Source organism: Vipera berus (assembly GCF_964194415.1).
Source record: "Vipera berus genome assembly, chromosome: 1".
In the NCBI taxonomy this organism is placed as follows: Eukaryota; Metazoa; Chordata; class Lepidosauria; order Squamata; family Viperidae; genus Vipera; species Vipera berus.
Window position 1 is genome coordinate 334811245 of NC_138202.1, and position 22708 is coordinate 334833952.

Below are 22708 nucleotides of genomic sequence, written 5' to 3' on the forward strand. Positions count from 1 at the left end.
GCATCAAATCAAATAAAATCTTAGGATTATCTGCCACTCTGGATAGGTTGTTTATCTAAACTCATGTCTGTGGAAATACAACCCCCCCACCCACCCAAAACATGATGAAAACAATAGCTTGTGTACTGTGAAAAGGCAGTTATACCAACTGCTAACAGAGAAAACAATTGCTTTTAGAAATACTAGCATAGTTGCAAATGTTCAGCAATCTGGGCATGGAAAAGGAAAGTGGGGTCGATCACACTTGGCTTTTAATAACCTCTTACTGTGAATTCAATTCCCTTTGAATGAAAGGGAAGTGCCAGCCCTGGTTGCCATCTCATAATTGGTTTCTGTTAGATACTAACAACCTCTTTAAATGACTATTTGTGATGAATTAGCTCTGTAGTGAAAAGATGCTCGAACAATATGGTTAGAGTCAGAAAAGGTCTACTCTGTCGCCATTACGAGAAATAACAGGCCTTATTTTTGAACTGGGATTTTCTGGAGTATGTATTAAGTGTCACCTGAGTGACACTTGAGTGAATGTCAATAACTGAGGGCATTTGTGCACCATGATCTTTTTCACTTCGTGATCTCTCAGATAGAGTTGAAAATTATCAGCAATTGTCTTTACTTCTTGGAGTTAAACAACAAGGAATGACCATCACTTCCTGAACCTGGGCTGTCTCAGATAAAGGATTGGAGAAAGAGAGAAAAAAAAAGATCTATAAAAAGGGAAAGAACAAGCAAAGCAACCTGGCCCTTTGTAATTCCTGGTCCTTTGTCAAAGGAAAGGAGCAAACTGTCAACCTCACCCACTTTATTTCATCAGGACTATTGAAGAGTAGAAATTATTAAGCCAATTTATTGCTTTTAAAGGTCTTGTTAGGAATGGGAGGTGGGTAACAGTTCCTTTCAAAAAAGGGAAACATTTCAAAACCTTACAGAAGCTTGCAATGTTTTTCGACTATTCTGTTGTCATCATGTGGTGACAGAAATCAGGAGCTGCTTTTAAACTAGCTCCCAAAGCATCAGTGGGAAGTGTCTTCAGGATTTCAAGCTCTTCATCCTCAACCTGTGTAGATTATACCTATGTCTGCACCGTGAACTCTTTATTCTGCCTTAGGCCGTGTCCTAATGCCACATACACAGAATAATTAGGATGTTCTTATAGGATTTATGGTTCTTCCAGAAGAGCACTACACAAGTCTTCAGAAATAGTCCAATTGTTATAAGCCAGACATGTCAAACACAAGGCCCGGGGGCCGGATCCGGCCCACGAAGTGGTTTCATGTGGCCCGCGAAGGGATCCTGGAAACAGTGAGGGAACGGCCCCCACTGCCTTGGCCCTGGCCCAGAGACCCTCCTTCTGCCAGAGACCCTCAGATCTGTCCCACTCCTGCCCAGGCCCCCATAGGCACCCTTGATGCAAAGGATGTAGAGCTGGCCATGCCCACCCAGTAGGCCATACGCACTCTAGCCACACCCACCCAGTAGGCCACGCCCACCCTGGCCATACCCACCCGGCCCCTTGAGGGCAACCGCAATGCTGATGCGGCCGTCAATGAAATTGAGTTTGACACCCCTGTTATAAGGGCTGTGAGGACCACTGGGAGAGATCCCTATCCTCTCATTTCAGCCCACTCCCATCTACATGATCTGTCTGGTGAATGTGGAATGATGTGAGAGGGAGCAATCAATAGATACTGCAGGAGAAATCAATTCTGAGGTTCATTTTAAGCTATAATATGGATTATTTACTGTATGTGGGCATAGCATGTTTTGTGACTACAACAGTACTAAGTGCTTAGAGTGTGGTGTAATCCCTGCCTCAGTTAGCACTGAAGGAGCTTCTCAGATGAGAATGTCTATGGAGATTCTCAGTCATCCAGGTCATGGTTGTCCCAAAGGTGCTTTCTTTCAAAAGGCAAGTGGACTTTCTTGTTTTGCTTGAAGTCATTTCACTTCTCATCCAAGAAACCTCTTCAGTTCTCCACCATCCAGTCAGAACTGAAGAAGCTTCTTATAACAATAACAATAACAAGTTGGAAGGGACCTTGGAGGTCATCTAGTCCAACCCCCTGCTAAGGCAGGAAACCCTATACCATTTCAGACAAATGGCTGTCCAGTGTTGGAGCATTCACCACTTCTGGAGGCAGGTTGTTCCACTGGTTAATTGTTCTAACTGTCAGGAAGTTTCTCCTTAGTTCTAGGTTGCTTCTCTCCTTGACTAGTTTCCATCCATTGCTTCTTGTCCTGCTTTCAGGTGCTTTGGAGAATAGCTTGGCTCCCTCTTCTTTGTGGCGGCCCCTGAGATATTGGAACACTGCTATCATGTCACCCCTCACCCTTCTCTTCATTAAACTACACATACCCAATTCCAGCAACCGTTCCCTATATGTTTTAGCCTCCAGTCCCCCAATCATCTTTGTTGCTCTTCTCTGTACTCTTTCTAGAGTCTCAACATCTTTTTTACATCGTGGTGACCAAAACTGGATGCAGTATTCCAGGTGTGGCCTTACCAAGGCATTGTAAAGTGGTATTAGTACTTCACGTGATCTTAATTCTATCCCTGTTAATGCAGCCTAGCACTGTGTTGGCTTTTTTGGCAGCTGCAGCACACTGCTGGCTCATATTTAAGTGATTGTCCACTAGGACTCCGAGATCCCTCTCACAGTTACTACTATCGAGCAAGGTACCACCTATACTATACCTGTGCATTTGATTTTTCCTGCCTAAATGCAGAACCTTACTTTTTTCACAATTGAATTTCATTTTGTTAGATAGTGCCCAGTGTTCGAGTCTGTCCAGATCCTCCTGTATCTTAAGCCTATCTTCTGGAGTATTGGCTATTCCTGCCAGCTTGGTGTCATCTGCAAATTTCATGAGTTCCCCATTCTTGGATGAGAAGCAAAATGTCTTCAAGAAAAACAAGAAGATCCAGTTGCCTTTTGAAAGAAAGAACCTTTGGGACAGGCTTAGATGAGAAACAAAATGTTTTCAAAGAAAAAACAACAGCCAAAAAGCACCTTTGAGGCTCTGCCTCTGTGGTGATATACAAATATTTGGGGAATTAGCAAGATTTGCTTGCATCTTTGCCCTCCCCTACATAGCTTGACCTGTAGTTGTGGGCAGTCTAAAAGCAAAGAATTCCTCTCATCCTCCCCCCCCAAAAAAATAAATTCAAGGAAACCAGTGCTCATCCTCAAAGGTTTTCTTGTGGATTTTGTGCACCAAAAGGTTGAAAAATAGAAGCTATTTTATGTTATTTTATTTTATGCTCAGAGGTGAAATTGAAACAGTAACATTTTCTAGATTATCTAGGAAAAAATCTCTTGTTGTTGGTAGGCTTTCAAAGAGAACCTGCCTTAAGATGTAGTTGCCTCCTCTAATCTACTGATCATCATCCACACTCAAATCAATAAAGATCAGGTATTTCTACCTCATCTAACGTGGTCCTCGTGTCTTTATTCTCTTGGGGACAGCAGCAATGGACAGCTTGCAAAAGGTCTGTTCCTTCTGCAGTGCCCTTGGAAGTTGACTCAAGGTGGAGCCAATCATGCAAATTTGTTATTGCTGTATAATGAGGAGGCCATGCGGCATGACACAGAGCAGAAAGGCTATTCAAATGAATATTAATGATCTGTCAATTGCATTTTCTAATTGTAAAGAGGTTCTACTGCCAGCAGGATGGAGAATGCTCTAGTTAGCCAGCTTTCTTCATTCATTCTGACTCTTAAACTGCCCAGCCATGTCAGTAGTTAGAAAATCAGCAATTGAAGTTACAGATGAAAGGCTACATTTCTTAATGTTGAGAACAACATTAATGACAACATTCTTACATCTTACTGATGTTAGCCTGAACTACAAGTAATGAATCAAAAGAACAATCGTAGTAGTCATATCTCAAGCCGCTTGCTAAAGGCACACAATATCTGCCTATCTGTCCATCTGTCCATCCATTTATCCATCTTGCAAATTATGGCTTTGGTGGCTAACATAAACTTAAAAACACAAACAAGATTAACATTAAATATAAACACCATGAAAGCAAAATATAAAGTAGCACAAATTTAGACGCTGAGCTTGTTGATCGGAAGGTTGGCAGTTTGGCGGGTCGAATCCCGAGTGCCACGTAACGGAGTGAGCACCTGTTACTTGTCCCAGCTTCTACCAATATAGCAGTTCGAAAGCATGTAAAAAATGCAAGTAGAAAAATAGGGACCACTACGGTGGGAAGGTAACAGCGTTCCGTGCGCCTTTGGCATCTAGTCATGCCGGCCACATGACCACAGAGACGTCCTCGGACAAGTGCTGGCTCTTCGGCTTTGAAACGGAGATGAGCACCAGCCCCTAGAGTCGGAAACGACTAGCACGCATGTGCGGGGGAACCTTTACCTTTACCTTATAATATATTCAACAACTCAGTTTACTGATTGGGCTCACTCTAAAGTCTGGCCCAGAACCTGAACAAAACAAAACTAAGCTAAAAAGGCCCTCAGGAAGAATAACAGGGTTGGGACATCTGAATCTCATGGATATGCTATTTCTGGAGGTAAAGGCAATCCTCCAGAATCCCATTAGATAACATTGTTTTTATTGAGTAGTGGGCTTCAGTAGGCAAGGAGCAGGCCAGCATAGTTACAACATTATTTATTGACTCAAACTAAAACTGGAGAACTGCAGGCAACTGCCTGTAATTTATACTCTGAACTCACAGGGTCTTAACCAATCATAATACTTGAAAAACCTGCCCAAATATGAATGTTCAAAGTTTCCCTCCAAAACAGTTGGAGTTAACAGTCAGGGTCATCTAAAGCAGGGGTGTCAAACTCAATTTCATTGAGGGCCGCATCAGCATTGCGGTTGCCCTCAGGGGGCCGGGTGGGTATGGCCTGGGTGGGCGTGGCCTACTGGGTGGGCGTGGCTAGAGTGCGTGTGGCCTACTGGGTGGGCATGGCCAGCTCTACATCATTGGCATCAAGGGTGCCTATGGGGGCCTGGGCAGGAGTGGGACAGATCTGAGGGTCTCTGGCAGAAGGAGGGTCTTTGGGCCAGGGCCAAGGCAGTGGGGGCCGTTACCTCACTGTTTCCAGGATGGCTTCACGGGCCGCATGAAACCACTTCGTGGGCCGGATCTGGCCCCGGGCCTTGTGCTTGACATGTCTGATCTAAAGGTTAGTTTCATTTTAGCTTCACAAGCAGTTGGAGTTAAGTTAGTTTCACTTTAGCAGGGATTAACACAACTTTATATATATTCAATACATAACAGTTTTATAAAAGAAACCTAATGCATGTCTACTCTCTCAGATATTATAGGACAGGTAGACACCTTTTATTGGGTGCAGAATAAGCCTATTTAATGGAAAGCCCCTCCCTCCCTTGAATTGACAAGAGTTCAGTCAGTTTACCTTCCCAGCCCAACCATGGGAAGTTTTCTTCACTTTTTTTTAAAAAAAACGATCCAACACTAGATAGGAAGGTGTCAATGATGTGGTGGAATCAACAGATGGATGTCATAAAAGGAATTTTAGGGGGGGCATATAATCATGGACCTGTCCACAGAAAAGAAGGCAATAGGAATTTCTTGTTGTGTTATTTAAGAATAGGAGAATCCACCAAAGCACAGTCCAGGCCATCGGGCATGGTGGAGTTGAAATCTGGAAATGGATGATTTAAGATGGTTTCATTCCAGTCAGGCATGAGAGTCAAAGAGGTGTAATGCTGCAGTGTAGAAAAACCTCACATCTTCCTAGATTATCCCTGGCTTCCCAGATTATCTCTTGGTTGTGTGTCTCATTTTTGATCGCAGTATTTAATTGATTGTGACAATATTATAGACAAATCTTTATTTCAGCAAAGGATTTAATAAAGTGCCCATAATCACACAGTACACCACTACCCTAATTAATTATGGCTTGCTGGCATGAATACAAGTCAATATATGAATGAGATGCCACAGGATTTGATGCATGGATCCTTTATTGTTCAACATTTAGGTGAGAAATTAAATCACCTTGGAGGACATATATAGGGTTCCCCTAACCAACTTGTTCAGACTGAAGAATCTACTTAAACAGCAAAATATTTCAAACCAAAAAGAAAAGCCTAGTTACCATGATTCAACTTCCAGATTACAACTTTCATGATGAAGTGGAGGGAGTGCTTATCAAATTTTGTGATACAACATTGGATAGGCAGCTAATATTGTAGAACAGTGTTTCTTAAACTTTTTTTCTGTAAAGACCCTTTCCCACTTTTAAAAATTATGGAGGACCCCCAAAGTGCTTTTATTTATATGGATTATATTTATCAATATTAACTATATTAAAAATTAAAATGGACACATTTGCTATCACTTCCCACAATTGTTTAATGGGATTCTAATATTGTATTATTTTTCAGCATAGGGTGGCAAATAATTTTGATTTTCTGGATCCCTGAGTGGGTCTTGGAGAACTCCCAGAGTACTAGGACCATATTCCAAGAAACAGTGCTGTAGAAGATAGAAATAGAATTCAAATCATCTTGATAGGTGAGGCACCCTTGAAAGAATGTTGCTTAGAAGAATGTCAAGCTTTCTATCATTTCAAAACACAGGACATGGAATAAAGGATTTAAATTATAGGAAAGCAGATTCCAATTGAACGTTAAACTTCTTCATAGTAAGGACAGTTTCACAATGAGGTCAATTATTCATAGAAGGTGATTGCCATATTGGATAAAAAATGGGGTTTGATGGCCTGGCTCTCTTTTCATTTCTACAAATCAGGATCCCCCTAGAAAGGTAAAAAATATTGATCGTATCTTTTCTGTGACATCACTTAGTGTCAATCCCTATGGCCCTTGGAGCTACATTAAGAAAAACAACAACCTTACAAAAAACTAGCCTAATTTAGCAGGGTTCTTCTTAAATTCCTAACCTTGTGTCTTCCCTTGATTTTTTTTTATAGATGATTAGGTGTACTCTGTATCCGGGAGAGGGTGCAAGTTGCTTCTGCTAGAATGCTTTTTCTAGGTGGTGATGTGAATAAAAAGAATTATACAGAAATTCATCTTTTGGGGTCTATTCAATATGAGCTGTGGTGGTGCAGTGGTAGAATGTAATTTTGCAGGCTAACTCTGCCCACTGCCAGTAGTTCGATCCTGATTGGCACAAGGTTGACTCAACCTTCTTTCAAGGTCAGTAAAATGAGGACCCAGATTGTTGGGAACATTGTGTTGTCTCTGTAGACCCCTTAGAGAGGGCTGTAAAGCACTATGAAGTCTATATAAGTCTATGTGCTATGTGCTATTGCTAAAACAAGCAAAACAGGGAATAGAAATGATCATCAAAAAGGAAGGGTGATCATAATAACAGAGAAAGAAAACACCTTTACCAAAATACTTCTGCTTTTAAGAAATTGAGGAGGAAGATATAATAATGTTTAGCTTTCCAGACAGAGGTCAACTGAATGATTTACCTTATTGGAAGAATATTAAATGGCTGTGGGGCATTAAATATGCATTTAGATAAATCCCTTTATTTACTCTGATGGGAAAGTTACACTGCTATGCCTACATCTTCAGCACTGTCTTCCCCAATAAGCTGGAGCCTTGTGGGGAACATCTGTGGTGGAAATTAATCAAAAGCAGAGTGTGAGGTTAAGAGTGTGAGCAAAGGGACCAGGGGAGGAAGGTTGTACATTTTCAAGCCTTCCTGCATCAATGGTAATTATTGTGCAGGAAAGTGTTAGCTCAAATGATGCCAGAGCCAAAATCAAAGGGTTCTGTGGGGGTGGGGGGGCAAGTCTCTGATGATGGCAAACAAGGGTGAATTACATATCTATGCCAGAGGGTCACAATGTCATGAAGATGTCATGTTGTAAGTTGTTACCATTTTGATATCATTGTGATTTGTTGACCACATGAAAGCCAGTTGGCTATAGTGGTGAAGGCACCAGGTTAGAATATGGGAGACTGTGAGTTCTAGTCCTGTCATAGGCACAAAACAGCTGGGTGACCCAATTATTCTCTCTTAGCCCTAGGAAATAGGCAATGGCAAACCATTTCCAAAATCTTGCAAAAAAACTGCATGAACTTCTTCATGTAATCACCAGGAGCCGAGACTGATTTGAAGGAACATTTTTTGTTGGAGGACAGAACACAGGAATATTTCAGAATTACCACAATGGAAAGCACCCAGTTACAATGTCATTTGTTCAATGAAGGGCAGGAGAGTTATCTTAACTTGCAACCAGGATGATATCCCTGTCTGGAAGAAACCCTAGTCTTTGGGATTTTTTTTGGGGGGGGAAATGTATACTGAGACCAAACTAGCTGCATTTCAAAAAAGGTTGCACTGCAGGTAGGACATATACAGAGCATGAACATGTAACATGTAAGCCAGGAATGGGGAACTATGGCCATTTTATGATCTGTGGACTTCAACTCTCAGAATTCCTGAGCCAGAATTCTGGGAGATGAAGTAGTGGTGGGATTCAGCCAGTTCGCACCAGTTTGGCAGAACCGGTAGTAAATTTTTTGTTGCCCAGGCCCAGAATCGACTTCCGGAAGCAGCATCCACACAGAGAACTGGTTGTTCACATATTTGAATCCCACCACTGAGATGAAGTCCACAAGTCATAAAGGGGCCATAGTTCCCACCCCTGATGTAAGCAAAGACAATTGCTGGGATTACTCACCAGAAGGCTGAAGTCGTCTTGGTGGCTGTACAGATGTCTATGGCAGTTCAGACAGTCCTTCCGGCAGTCACCGAGGGCATAGGCCAGCAAGCAGAATGACATGATCTCCCACAGTAGCATCCTCATGATGTCACGTCAGAAGCTACATGAGAAAAAATTAGAGAATGGTTATTGCCAATAAAAAAAGGCTTGGCAATGTGCTATCATAGGCAGCAACAGGGCTAACAGCCACCTTCCTGGATGCCTTCAAGGCAACTTGCTTTCTAGTTTTTATTGTTTTCATTAAAATATGAAAATAATAAAGACACTGGCCTGTAACTAAGTTAGGAACTATCCTTGAGCATCTTCTCTAGTTCAAAAAATGCTGCTGGTTCCACACAAAACATAGCATTTTTAGAAAATAAAAAAGTTGATAGTTACCAGAAAGTGTTTTGTTTAGAACTATGCCCACCACCTCAGAAAGAAATCCCTCAAAGTAAGCAGGAAGTGAAAACAACCATCTTGGGGGATTTCAGAAAATGACAGGATATAAACTCACAGGTTTACTTCCTCAGTAGCTATTTTGTGAACAGTCAAGTCTCTCTCCCCATAACCCCCAGAAACCATTTTGTAAGGGCAACCATCACCTGCTCTTAAAATTCCAGCTATATCTAGGAGGACCATCAAAAGTAAAGACATACTTCAGCTCCTTTGAAGTGAACTGAAAGCAAAAAAGAACTGAGATGTGTGTTTTGCTTCATCATTTGTCATTTTTCTGCTCAGGTTTGTTTCTACACTACTGAGAAAAAATGTGAGCACAAAATAATGATATATACTGGCTCATTCATATGATCTGATTATTGAATTAATCTATTTTTTCAGGGATTGCACAAACACTGAATGTTAAACTAATTTCCCTGTGTGCATGCCCATGTGCACATGCATGCTTTAAGTCCTAATGGAGGTTACCATGCTGGCCAAATTTATCTCCTAAGTGTTGATTAAGTGTTGATTTGATTAAGAGTATTGTGGGAATACTGGCAGAAAGTGAAGAAGAACTAAAGAGCCTCTTGTTGCGGGTGAAGGAGAGTGCAAAACCTGGGTTGAAACTTAACATTAAGAAAACCAAGATCATGGCATCCGGCCCTCTCAATTCTTGGCAAATAGATGGGGAAGAAATGGAGGTAGTGACAGATTTTGTTTTCCTGGGCTCCAAGATCACTGCAGATGGGGACTGTAGCCAAGAAATTAAAAGACGCTTGCTCCTCGGGAGGAAAGCCATGGCAAATCTAGACAGCACACTAAAAAGCAGAGACATCACCCTGTCAACAAAAGTGCGTATAGTCAAGGCTATGGTCTTCCCAGTTGCAATGTATGGCAGTGAAAGCTGGACCATAAGAAAGGCTGAGCGCCAAAGAATTGAAGCCTTTGAACTATGGTGCTGGAGAAGACTCCTGCGAGTTCCTTGGACTGCAAGGCAATCAAACCGGTCAGTCCTAGAGGAGATCAACCCTGACTGCTCTTTAGAAGGCCAGATCCTGAAGCTAAAACTCAAATACTTTGGCCACCTAATGAGAAGGAAGGACTCACTGGAGAAGAGCCTAATGCTGGGAAAGATTGAGGGCAATAGAAGAAGGGGACGATAGAGAATGAGGTGGCTGGATGGAGTCACTGAAGCAGTAGGCGTGAGCTTAGATGGACTCCAGAAGATGGTAGAGGACAGGAAGGCCTGGAGGAACGTTGTCCATAGGGTCGCGATGGGTCGGACACGACTTCGCAACTAACAACAATTGTGGGAATGCAAGGATTTGTTCATGCCTAAAAGGCACTGCTTTATAAATATATGTAAATATACATTCAAAACAAGTCTATTAATGTCTTATAAAACAGCATGACTCTAAACAAAAAAATAAAGGTAAATTTATCCTATTAGGGAGCTTTATAACTCATAATATTGAATTACTGTGTTTGCATAACAATTAGTTTTATTTAGAAATCTATTCCCATGGACTATTCTAAACAAATATTTTTCAAAACTGGTTAATTTTAAGTATGTGATGTTTAAATCAAAATGGTGCATTCTTAAATCTGTCAGTTAATAATATATTTCTAATTCAAACTCTATAAAATCACTTATTAGGATAAACATGATACAAAAAGTTGTTTTTGTACTTTTGTACATTGAAAAGTTAGTAATAAGCACCCAGATGTGTCAGACTATAAATCCCATCCTTCCTAACTAGCATGGATTGATTGTTTGTCACATAGCCAGCCCTATGTTCATTTTTATCTATCTATCAAGTTCTTCCCAAGGATCTTGGACAGGCAGATGTTGATGTTTGATGGTGTTACAGGTATTGATATATATCAAATTCTTCTTGATCATTATGTTACAGTCCAAACTGAGCTCTTAAATGCTGTCTGTCTGTCTGTCTGTTTGTTTGTTTATTGGCCACCCATTTTACCATAGCGTAACCCTCGTCGGCTTACATCTATCTTTATCATCTAGTTACAGCCATTCAGGAGCTCAAGACTCTGTGGTTCTTTTCCTTTCTCTCATTTTATATATGCACATGAATATGTTGTGCAAAACTTTTGAAATATTTGAAAAAGATACTAGAACCAAACGTAGCCCTTCCCTGCACCTGCTGTGTGACCCGGGAAACAAAGCAGCTGATTTAAAAGGGGCAGAGGGTTGTTACAATTGCACTTCATATGTTCCAAATCACCTTCTTAGAAACTACTGTGAAACATTACACATTATCGTTAGATTTTTCAATATCTTATTGGCTGCAATTGCAATAGCTGTATTGCAAAGATGTAATCTTGAAAGCAATTAAGATACTATAAAATACACTGGCAATGACATATAGAAACAGAAGTAAAAGAGATTAGCCCCTAGGAGTTTATAATTTATATTTTATAGAAAATAAGTCTGTAGACTGCCCTAAAATGGAACTGTGCATATTTTTGTATGAGTGATCTATAAATACTAGGTATAATAGATAAATGGAATGTTATTATGTAGTCACAGTATACCTCTCTATTCCAGAGGGAAAAGGAATTATTTTCACCTTAATATCATGTTAGTTATTTTTATTTTTTATAGTGTAAAATGCTCATATCTAACTGGGAATCAGGTGGCCTTAAATCTAATAAAATCAACCAGTTTCACTATTAATTTCTCAAAGGCCACATGGCTATCAGATTTGGGTTTGAGCAAGCAGACCTTTTCAGTTTCAGAAGACCCAGCAACTGCTCATGAACAGACCCCTTTTACAGCTTTCTACAAGCATCTCTTTTGCCACACCTGTGTGATGAAAAGGTTGACAACTAGAACATCAAGCTCTGTTTTATTGGTCAGCTGACTTTGGTCTGGGGACTCAAAACTTAAGCCAGAAAATTTTAGATAAGGCATCCTGTGAGGATGGATCTGAAGGATAAGAGAGATGTCAGCATTACTGCAAGCACAAGCAATCTGTGAGTAAGCTGTGCAAAGACTAACATTAAAATGGATGAATTGTATCCACTGTTAGGGAAAGCCTACCATGGGTGCTGAGGAGTGGAAGATGCTTTCCCTCCCTACTTGTTTCATTTGTATAACAATCCAGGAAGAAAGTGCTATGCAATTATACATTCACTTAATCTAGCAGAATACCCCCAGGCAATCCTTCCACCAAGACTGTTAAAAAGGCTAAATTGTGTCAAGTATTCATGAGAATCTGCTCTTTTCATTTCTCTCTCTGTCTCCTTGTCTCTCTCTGTCTTTTGTGAAACTTCTCCTCTGTGGTTCATTGAATAAGAGAACAATGACTCCCAACTAGGTTCAGGACCTTTTGACAGAAGACTGAAAAATGGTGCTGCCTAGAAGCAAGGAAATTCTTCTGATAATCCACAGATGATTTATAAACTCTTCATAATCCTACCTCTCTGCTGCTAAAGCTTTGAAGTGAACATTGTGTAAAGCAGCATGCAAATAACAGCAATGTTATTTGCTCATCTCCAGGGAAAGAGATGTTAACACTATTTTCTGAATACATCAGGAAATGTGCATTTTTAATAATATTCCTGGTAGATGATGGAGACATTTGAAACTAATTTTCTAACATAGCTGACTGCGTATCAGATATTCTTGTTCCAAAATTCATATTAGAACAATGACTGCATTAGGCCAACTAATGAAAGGTTGCATAAATGTGCAAGTTCTTGAAATGTACAAATCTGTTCATCAGGCAATATTCTGCAAAAAATCAAGTTGCAATGGGGAAAGATTTGGGAAAAAGTAGGCTTAAGGAAAAAAACCCCTATATTTTAAATGGAGATAAGAGATGGGGTTTTTTTTATAAGTATGGTAGTTCTATGGGAGAGAAAAAATTAGCCAAAAAATAAAAATAAAAATTGGAAAAAAGGTAAGATTACCAGAGACTGAAAACAGACAGAGGTCAACCCAAAGAAAAATAAACCAACAAACAAGATAGTTCTGCATAATTCTAGAAATCTAGCCAACCTGGTCAGACTTTATCTAGTTACTGAGAAAACTACAGGGACGCATCCTTGAGTCACCAGAAGCTGAGCTCACTTGAAGGAATCTTTATCTCCTTTATGGGGCCCGGAGGCCTTTCTGTAAATAAAGGCAATGCTTCATGTGGCTGTTTCTAGCAGGCATTCCATTAGTATTAGCTCTGCTGTCTGGACCAACACAGGGCAGACCTGTCCATCTTCTGAGGGATAGCCCTTCAGATATTAAGAAAATGCTATCACCTCCCTCTTTAAATCTCTCAAGAACGGTGTGATGTTCTTGAGATATTAAAAAAGGCTTAGTTGTTGAATATTACTGTGCCAATTACTGTGTTTGGCATAGCTTAGCCCTGGATATATATGGAGTTTATGGCACATTTTCAAACCACTGACATAAACATAAAAAAGCAGCAGTGTGATAAAACATAACACCAGGTTATCAGTGGCAGCAATATGTCCAATGAGATGTGTAAGCCGTTGAATGCTACTAAAGTATGCAATCATTAAAAATCATTAAATTATGTACAAAGTGTATACACATATACTGGGAAAGGATGAAATTCTCCTTCAGCTCAATCATTCAATCAATCAATCAATCAATCAATCAGTCAGTCAGTCAGTCAGTCAGTCAGTGAAAAGCACCACCAGGATGCCCTGCTTTCTGTATTACAAAATCTACCCATTTGTTCGTTTATTTTTACAGCAAACAGCGTGATCTCCTAATGTATTGATGTGGTACCATCAGAGCGTTAAAAAGGGTTGTTTGGGCCATTAAATTCAACCTTCTGGTCAGTGCAGGAATCCACATGAAAGCAGTCCTGATAGATGGCTGTCAGGTCTCTGTTTAAACCCATCTGGAGAAGAGAAATCTACTAACTCTGTGGGTAACTAACTGTGTTCCACCATCAAATTGCCATTATCATTAGGATGTTTTTCCAGATACTCATAACTGCCTTCCTGTGACTTGACTATTATTTTTTGCCCTGCAGCCAGGATGGCAGAGCAAGTCAACAGTTCGCATCTTGAGAAAGCAAACCATATACTTAGGATTTTTTTTTTTAGAGCTAACATTAATTGTGTTAAAATAGCCCATATAAATATCTTGCTTAAGCATATACTGTAACCATCACATGGACTTTTATTACTTCCAAAATTTGGGTTTCTCTTCACATAAGTCTTTAAAACATTAGAACTTATTTTATTATCACAAGAATGGACTTTTTAAATTTGATAACAGTTCCTACTAATTGTCTACTATGAATAATGATTCTTATTATGTTTGTCCAAGTGTGACCAATTACTCATTAAACTGATTTCAAGAACAATTTAAGACCATCCTATATGACGTTATTTTGAATATTCTTATTCAATTTTACACAGCTTATAAATCTTTTTATTCTTTTTTTTCTTTTTTGCTTGTCCTTTGTGTGCCATATGAATATAGCTGGTCATTCCACTCTAGCTCCTAATGTTTTGATTAATGACAATGTCAATTGTCATTATGATTTGGCCCAAGGCACTGTAATTAGTAAACTATGCCAGTTGCTCTGTAGTATATAAACTGGCCATGTTCAATTAATACAAAACATAGCTGAGTGTGATGGCATTAAGACAATGGCTTCTATGTCATAGAAAGTTAGGTATCATCAAGATCTTTTATTTCAGTCCATTTGAGGGTGCCTAACTCTCTGCTGGACAGTAAATTTTGCACTGGGTAGTAACATGCTGCTATTTCAAAGAATACTATTCAACCATTGGCTGCCTCTTAGCAACTTTTTTTTTTGCAATTGCTGGGAAGGAGCCTTGAGAGAGACAAGGTAGGATGAAAATTGCTCATAGTTGATTAGGAGCCATGAATTCACAGCCCTTTACTCCTACTTGAACTTCTTGATTTTAAGCAAACTTGTTCAATCATGCCATGAAAAGATGACTAAAGACTCCCTTTGGTTTATAGTGAATAGCCCAAACATATATTTGGTGGGGTTGATTAACAGCTTGATTAGGTGAAAACAGCAGGTGAATGACAGATGATAACGCATAGTGCAGCAGGCAATGGGGCCCTAATTTGGAAAACGAATTCAAGAGCTCATGGCTGGAATGCTCAAAGGTGCAAGCATGAAATGGAAGCTTTTATTGTTCTGTCAATCATGGGTGTAGGTGATTTAGCTTTGGAGATGATGGGTCACTGGTTGCAAGATTGGGTGACGATTATTGTCGCACACAGAGGAGTTGCCACTTAACTATGGTGGGATATGGGTGGCTCAAGGAGAAGGTTATCTTGGTGATATGAGAAATAGCACAATGGGCAACTTGTACAATACTTTTGGGCTGATGGGGGAGAGAAAAGTTGCCAATTTCTCTTTCTTCTCCATGTGAATTTATTTCAGTTTCTTTATGTATTGATTATGAAATACCTGCAGTTGTTCCTCCAACAAATTAGAAAGAAATTCTCAGCTTTTTGCATTGGTCAAATTCAATGGTTGTAGTTAAGGTATTTGTGTAGGACCAGAGAGATTGAAATTCAAATCCCCCCCACCTCCCGGTCATGGAAGCTCACTGGATGATTGTCCAAACTAGCCCGTGGAGTGCTTGTTAGGGGGGGGGAAATGGCAGAGTATAATCCTGAAAAGAGGAGGAAGAGAATCATCATGCTCATCATTGCCCCTCCCCACCATCCTAGGACATTCACATGAGATTTGGTAGCTTTTCTATTCAATCAGCAACATTTCGCAAGTTCACGTTCACAGTACAACTGGTTGTTCACTATCTAGAAAGGCTGCACCCATTCAGGGTGGTGCCAATCCAAATAGAAGAATATTATCAATTTTATAGAAAAGTTCCCAAGCCAGACTACAAACGAGGAGGCTGTGTGTTCTAGTTCCACATTAGTCATGAAAACTGATTGGGTGACTTTGGGACAGACACTCTCTTGCAGCCCAACTCACCTAACAGGGTTGTTGTTGTGGGGAAAATAGGAGGAGGAAGGAGTATTAGGTATGTTCTTCTCCTTGAATTATTTATAACAATAATAAGGTGGGGGGACAATAAGTTTTAGTCATGGATTGAAACATAGGATCTTCTGATTCCAGACTCTCTCCTGTCTACCCACTTTGAGAAGTGTAGAACCATTACAGCTCTGAATATTTTGTGGATAGTTAGTAGTACAGAAATAGTGGGCAGAGCAGAAGCACCACCCTCAGAAACATTAGCCCCATTTTATAATTCTAGCTCAAGTTAATTATTTTAAATCCCCATCAAGGAGACCTAATGCATCTACCTTTTTTTCCTGTATAATCTCAATGTGTAGAACATAGAATAATATCCAGGAAAGGAAAATATCTTTAGCTCAAGGTTAAACTGTGGAGTTTGGGGCAATCTGGTTTGCAGACATTTCATTATCCATATAGGTAACATATGAACAATCATTTTCTGTCTGTTTATATGCAGTAGCTTGCCCTGCCAGTTTGGGTGGTGGTAAATTCCACATTCCCTAGCATTGATGATATTACCAAATTGGATAATGAAATTTTCAAGCAAAAAACACAACCAAGGTCAGGGAGTACTCAGAACCCCATAATAGAATAATATATTTATTTCAGAAGGCAGTTTTTAGCCGAATGTTAGGAAAACCTTTACAAATCTGGAAGGCTGTCTTTCCACTTAATAAGACGGAGAGCAGGTTCCCCATGGTGGATATGTTTAAACAGATAGCTTGGAATGTTTTACTTGGAATTTCTGCACTGAGCAGGGGCTTGGACTTAGTGGCCTAAATGATCTCTTCCAAAAATATGATTTCATGACTCTGTTCCGTTGAATGTTTGCATCTTTAAAGAATCCACATTCCCAGTTTCTAAAACTGAATCTAGGAAGGTGTGCTTTGCTATTCAGATTAAAAAAAAAAGAAAGCACCTGATTGTGGGATGCTGTTGTGTAGCAGTGCTCCGTGTTCCTTCTGTAGCAGTGGCCTATTGTTTTTGTCAAGGAACACTCTTCCCTATTGGACAATATATATCCTGACAGCAAAGGACAAATGGTTTTTGAGCCATAGGATCATACTGACTGAGTCACGCTCATTTTGTGACCTGCTGTCCTGTCAAATCACTTCTCTGCAGTGCTGCTGTTTGGCCAATTAACCCCTTAATGCTATGTGTGTGCATTTCTTTCTCCTTTATTTCCTGCCTGCAACTCCATATATTCCTATCTCCTGAGTTCCATTTATGGCTCAGCATCTATAAGCACAGTGGGTAATGTTGCAAAGATATTTGACGGCAGGAGATATATTTGTTCAGCCTTGTAGTTTTTCATTTGATATATTGATTTGACGAAAGTGTTAAGTAAAGATACTGCAACTGCGTAATCTCCTGGAGGTACAGGATGGCTGGTTTGGTAATTTGAACAATCAACAGGAGACGAGAAACTATCCAGTTAGTGCTGAACTATAACTCCCAGCAACTCCAGCCTATAGAGAATACTGGGAATTGTAGTTCAGGGATACCTGTATAGCTTAATATTGATAACCTTTCTCCTACTTTGCTTCCATCTCTCCATTTCCTTTGTTTATGGATTGCAAGAAGATCCTTGAAAGCAAGTCCAGGAAGAACAGAAAAAGCCATCACAGGTTAGGTCAGGCTGTAGCCCAATATTCCCTACTCTAACTGTATCCCAAGTTTGAGTGATCAGGAATCACCATATTGGCAAGTAAGCTGAGGGCCTCAGTAGACTAATTTTGCATCTTATGATATAAAGTAGTTGGAACCTGGGTTTATTTTGGAGGTGGGTGAGTGAGGGTTCTTTTTGTCTTCTTTAATTGTGTATTTATTTAATTTATTAATCATATTTATATAGCTGCCCATCTAGGCAATGAAATTCTGGATGAAGAGCAAAGAAAAAGACAATCAAGAAAGCCAACACAGAAATCAAGTTGAGGTTCCTTCATCATAAATATTTTAGAGTACATATGTCACATACATCCACACCAAAGCTCCAGCAAGTGACATCATAGCTCCAAGGTCTGGAGAAGACCTAGCCCTTCAAAAGAGCTATAGGGTTGGGACTGTCCATATCTCTAGAAGTTTCTTCCATAAGCCTTGACAGAGAAGGCATGCTTCCTAGGACCCACCAGATAAAATAGTGCTTAACTCATCCCCGCTCTGCCAGATCTGCTGGGACAGGTGGAAATAAATGGGGATAGGTGGTCCCACAAGTATTCTAGCTCTGTGCCATGTAAGACTTTGAAGGTCACAATCAGCACCCTAAATTGCAGCTCTGAAGTGCATTCAGGAGGTGATTAAGGCGCGAGTGATTATGAGCAGCACCTCCTGATCTAGGAACAGCTACAATTGGTGCACTAGATGTATTTGTGCAAAGACCCTTCGGCCATTAGTTGCCACCTGCTCATTGACTAGGAGCTATGAATCTAGGACAAGCCCCAGATTGTGTGCCAACTCTGCTTTGCAGTATTTAAGTCTGTTTTAGAGTTTAAATTTCAGTTGTAGTGTATTTATTAACTCAGAATTGTGGGAATGGTGAGTAGCCTCCACAGCTCCCATAATGATTTGCTTGGCTTAAGAACTTGCATAATGGAACTATAGTCACAACTAGGTTGTGCCCCCAAAATATATTTATCTTTTTAAATCCCAAGAACAGTATAAAACCAATAAAAACATACTTATGCCAAATAAAATTAAAGACTAAGCCAGTCACACATTCATCTTCAACAGTGACCAGCAGGATTTTAGGTATTTATTATATATCCCACTATTTTTCTGGAAGTTCATGGTGGGTTCACCTTTTATTCGATCTCATAACAACAATCTTGGGCTGAGCTAAGAGAGAGTAACTAGTCTAAAATCGTCTTTTGAATTTCCATGGGTGAATATGGACTTGAACTTGGCTTTCCTTGCACCTGAGGACAATAACATCTTATTATTCCTTAACCTAGTTCCTTAACAACTAGTATGGAGAGGCATACTACTTCTGTCCCTGGAGTGAAGATATAGCCATTGTAATGTGATGCTGTTGATAATAGGACACAAATGGTCCTTAAATATTCACTATCAGATCTGTAGGCAAAGAAATTGGGTAGATGACTTCTCTCAACTTCTCCTGGAGAAGCATGGAAAGAGTTTCCTTATGACGGCTTCACTTGGGATTGAATTAAAGCATGAGAATCCTGATTGCTAGAAAGAAAGAAAAATACAATCTGGCCACATTGTAAATAAATTGCTTAAAAACTTCACATTGAATTCTTCTTTTTTTTCCTATGGAGGAATTTTAAAAGAAAATTATTTTTCACCAAAAAAAGTACTGATGTCTTGATTTGAGAATCACCATTGGGAGACATCAGAGAGAGGGCCACCTTATAAAATTGTCTACATTGGATAGATTTGATAAGGATTGCAAAGTCTACATTCTTTTTCTAATTAATATCTGTTGTTCCACTCCTATCCACTTTCTCTATGATACACTGTTTTGTACATTTCATTCTCCTTCCACTTCATTAAAATTCAGCATTACTCATAAGCTAAACCTTTTCTAAGAAAGAATCAATTGTATCTCCCACTTATGTGCCAAAAGAAATAATTGTTTTGACAACAACTGGAATGATCCAGAGAGGCAAAGCAATTTGTAAATGGGAGATCAAGTAAAGGATTAATTATAAATGAGAATATTGACAATCTGTGTTCTGGCTGATTTTAATCATCATCATCATCTTCATCATTTGCTGCTTGTGAGTTAAAGCAAAGTTTTGGGCACATGGGAAAATGTTTAAATGGCGAACAATAAAAAAACAACTAAAATATACACAATTCCCTTTAACTGCATTATCATGCAAAGAGATAATAAGCAAGACTATTATCTGCTGATAAATGAAAAAGATAATATTTCCAAGGAGGTTCATAGAAGTGAACATGTGTAAAAGGTCCTAATAGATAATTTAATTCTCAACAATGGGATACTTTATATATCCAAATTCCCTTCCTCATGGGGGTCTCCGTTCAACTCTCCATAGATTTCCTTTGAAGTGTTGCAGAATGTATTTATAATAAAACTTATCTCCAGCATTCCTAAAAGGTAACATCCACTGGTGTATTTTGACATGACCTCAAAGCATCCCACGAGGAGCAACTTATAGAATTTAGTATCTAAGCACCCCCTGCAATTATAAATACAGATAAGCATAGACTCATAGACTGCATGTCCTTCCAAAACTGTCTAGAATCCTCTGCCAAAATCTGGTGGCAATATGCCATAATTCAGTGACCTGATTTTTCAATTTTTTTTAACCAAAATAAGAAACAGAATAAGTGTGGAAAGAAAATTATCTCCCCTGCTCTCCTTTTTTTTTTAAAAAAAAATCAGGTTTGGAATATTCTTTTTCTGAAGACTTGAAATTTTTCAGTAATAGTTTAAGTGACATTGAACATTTTGGTAGATAGCAGGGAGAATGTTATGGTGAAACCAGTTTTCCTATATAGCCAGTTTCTTTTCTTTTTTTTCTTGGTTATGCTGCCTAGGGCACTCTAAGATTTATTATTCCAACATATCTGGAAACCATCAGATTGGAATCAGGCAAGGCTACCATGCTTGTACTGCAACATTTGGCAGCTTACTAAATGCCAGCAAAAAGATACAAAAATTAACTCCTTGATGTCATTGGATGGTTTTTCTGGACTTTTGCAGTCGAGTGGGTTATTTAATCATTAGTGATTAGGCTATCACAATCCTTTGCTTATCCCAAACCTTTGGGCTAAGGGAGGTACATAATAGGAAAGGTTAGTTGGATAGATTTGATTAAAATAGATTAGAAAGTAGTTATTGGGAGTAGTTATTGAATTTACTTTATTGCAGTTAATGTAATGAGGGGGGAGAATAAATGCCAAATGGATAAAGATCAATAACTTTGCTAGAGATGCTGAAGAATCCAGGAAACGCCCCATGTGGTCATGCATTTGGAGTCCACCAGATGCATTCGATTTTGCCACCTTTCTTACTGACAGAATTCCCATGTCTTTAATACAAAAAGTCAACAGCTGCAGCCTGCTATTATGATCCACTGAGATCATGATAACTACTCCTAAGGTATATTAAGTTTGATTTTTCTGAAGTCCTTTGTTGCTTTAAAATTCTGCTTTTGCAAATTGCCTTGAGGACCTTCTGTAGCAGCCATTCCCAGAAGTATTATAAAACCATTCCTTAGCATGATGGCCATCGTAATCTAACATATCAGAAGGACACCGGGTTGGGAACAGATTCCTATAGAACCCTATTATTGAGAAGTGTTTGGAGTTGGCTGGGATATTCCCATGATTGGAAGGTATCAACAAAAATATATAATATATTCACAAGACTTAGAAGCAAAAGAAATGGAGAAGGAACAGCTTCACATGTTAAAAATAGCTGTTCCTACTCAGAAAGCAAAATGAACAAATCTGGCAGATAGCATTTGGGTGAAAAATTAGTGCAGAAACAAGTCAAATCAATATTGTTGTTGGGATCTACTTCTGTCTACCCAATAAAGAGAAAAATGTGGACTTACAAAAAGAAACGGCAGATATTTCCAAGAGGCATGAGATTAGAGTGCAGGGAGGCATTTATAAGTAGATAAACTACCAAAAATGGACCTTCCAAGAAAGTCCAGACTTGTCATGTGGACACATTTCTCCTTCAGAGAGTGGAAGAGGCACAAAAGCAAAACAAAACAAAAACCAACCTCCCCCCTCCCATATCTAAAGATATAACAGGTACTTTGAATTATGCCTAGAAGCTTATCAGTAGCCAATGCAACTACCTCAAGATGGCCATAATATTGCAGTATAAGTCTAATTGTGGCATTTTGTATCATAGCAACTTCCAGGTCATCTTCAAAAGCAACCCCACACAAAACTCGTTTTCACTACTCAATCTGCAAGGTTAATAGCGCATATGTTACTGTTGCTAGAGCACTCTGATCCAGGTAGGGCAAAACTAGACAAATGTATTGTGGGCTATGGCCTCCACTTGCTGCTCAGGCAGGAACTCTGATTCCAGGAAGACTTTGCAGGTCACAGACCAGAGGAGTAGCCATACCTTATCAAAATTAATTATTAATTCTGACACCAACTAAGATGATTAAAGGCCTGGAGACTAAAACATATGAAGAACATTTGCAGGATTTGGGTTTGGCTAGTCCAAAGAAAAGAAGGACTAGCGGGGACATGATAGCAGTATTCCAGTATTTGAGAAGCTGTCACAAGGAGGAGGGGGTCAATTTATTTTCCAAAGCACCAGAGGGCAGGACCAAAAACAATGGATTGAAACTAATCAAGGAGAGAAGCAACCTGGAATTAAGGAGAAACTTCCTAACAGTGAGGACAATTAACCAATGGAAGAGTTTGCCTTCAGATGTTGTGAATGCTTCATCTCTGGAGGTTTTTAAGAAGAGACTGGACAGTCGCTTGTCTGAAATGGTGTAGGATGTCCAGCTTGAGCAGGGGGCTGGAGGTCTCTTCCAGCTCTACTCTACTGTCAAGGTGATGATTTAAGAGCTGACCAGCTGATGCAAT

The 22708-nt window shown here is 39.5% G+C and overlaps 1 protein-coding gene across 1 annotated transcript in view; it reads right to left on the minus strand.

The window, feature by feature from the left end:
* ELP3 (elongator acetyltransferase complex subunit 3) overlaps nt 1-22708 on the minus strand; it is a 189001-nt gene that overhangs the window by 1723 nt on the left and 164570 nt on the right. The window contains exon 17 of the mRNA XM_081345107.1: nt 8667-8808. Coding sequence (XP_081201233.1) covers nt 8789-8808 — 20 coding nt within the window. The 3' untranslated portion in view covers nt 8667-8788. The remainder of the gene's footprint in view (nt 1-8666; nt 8809-22708) is intronic.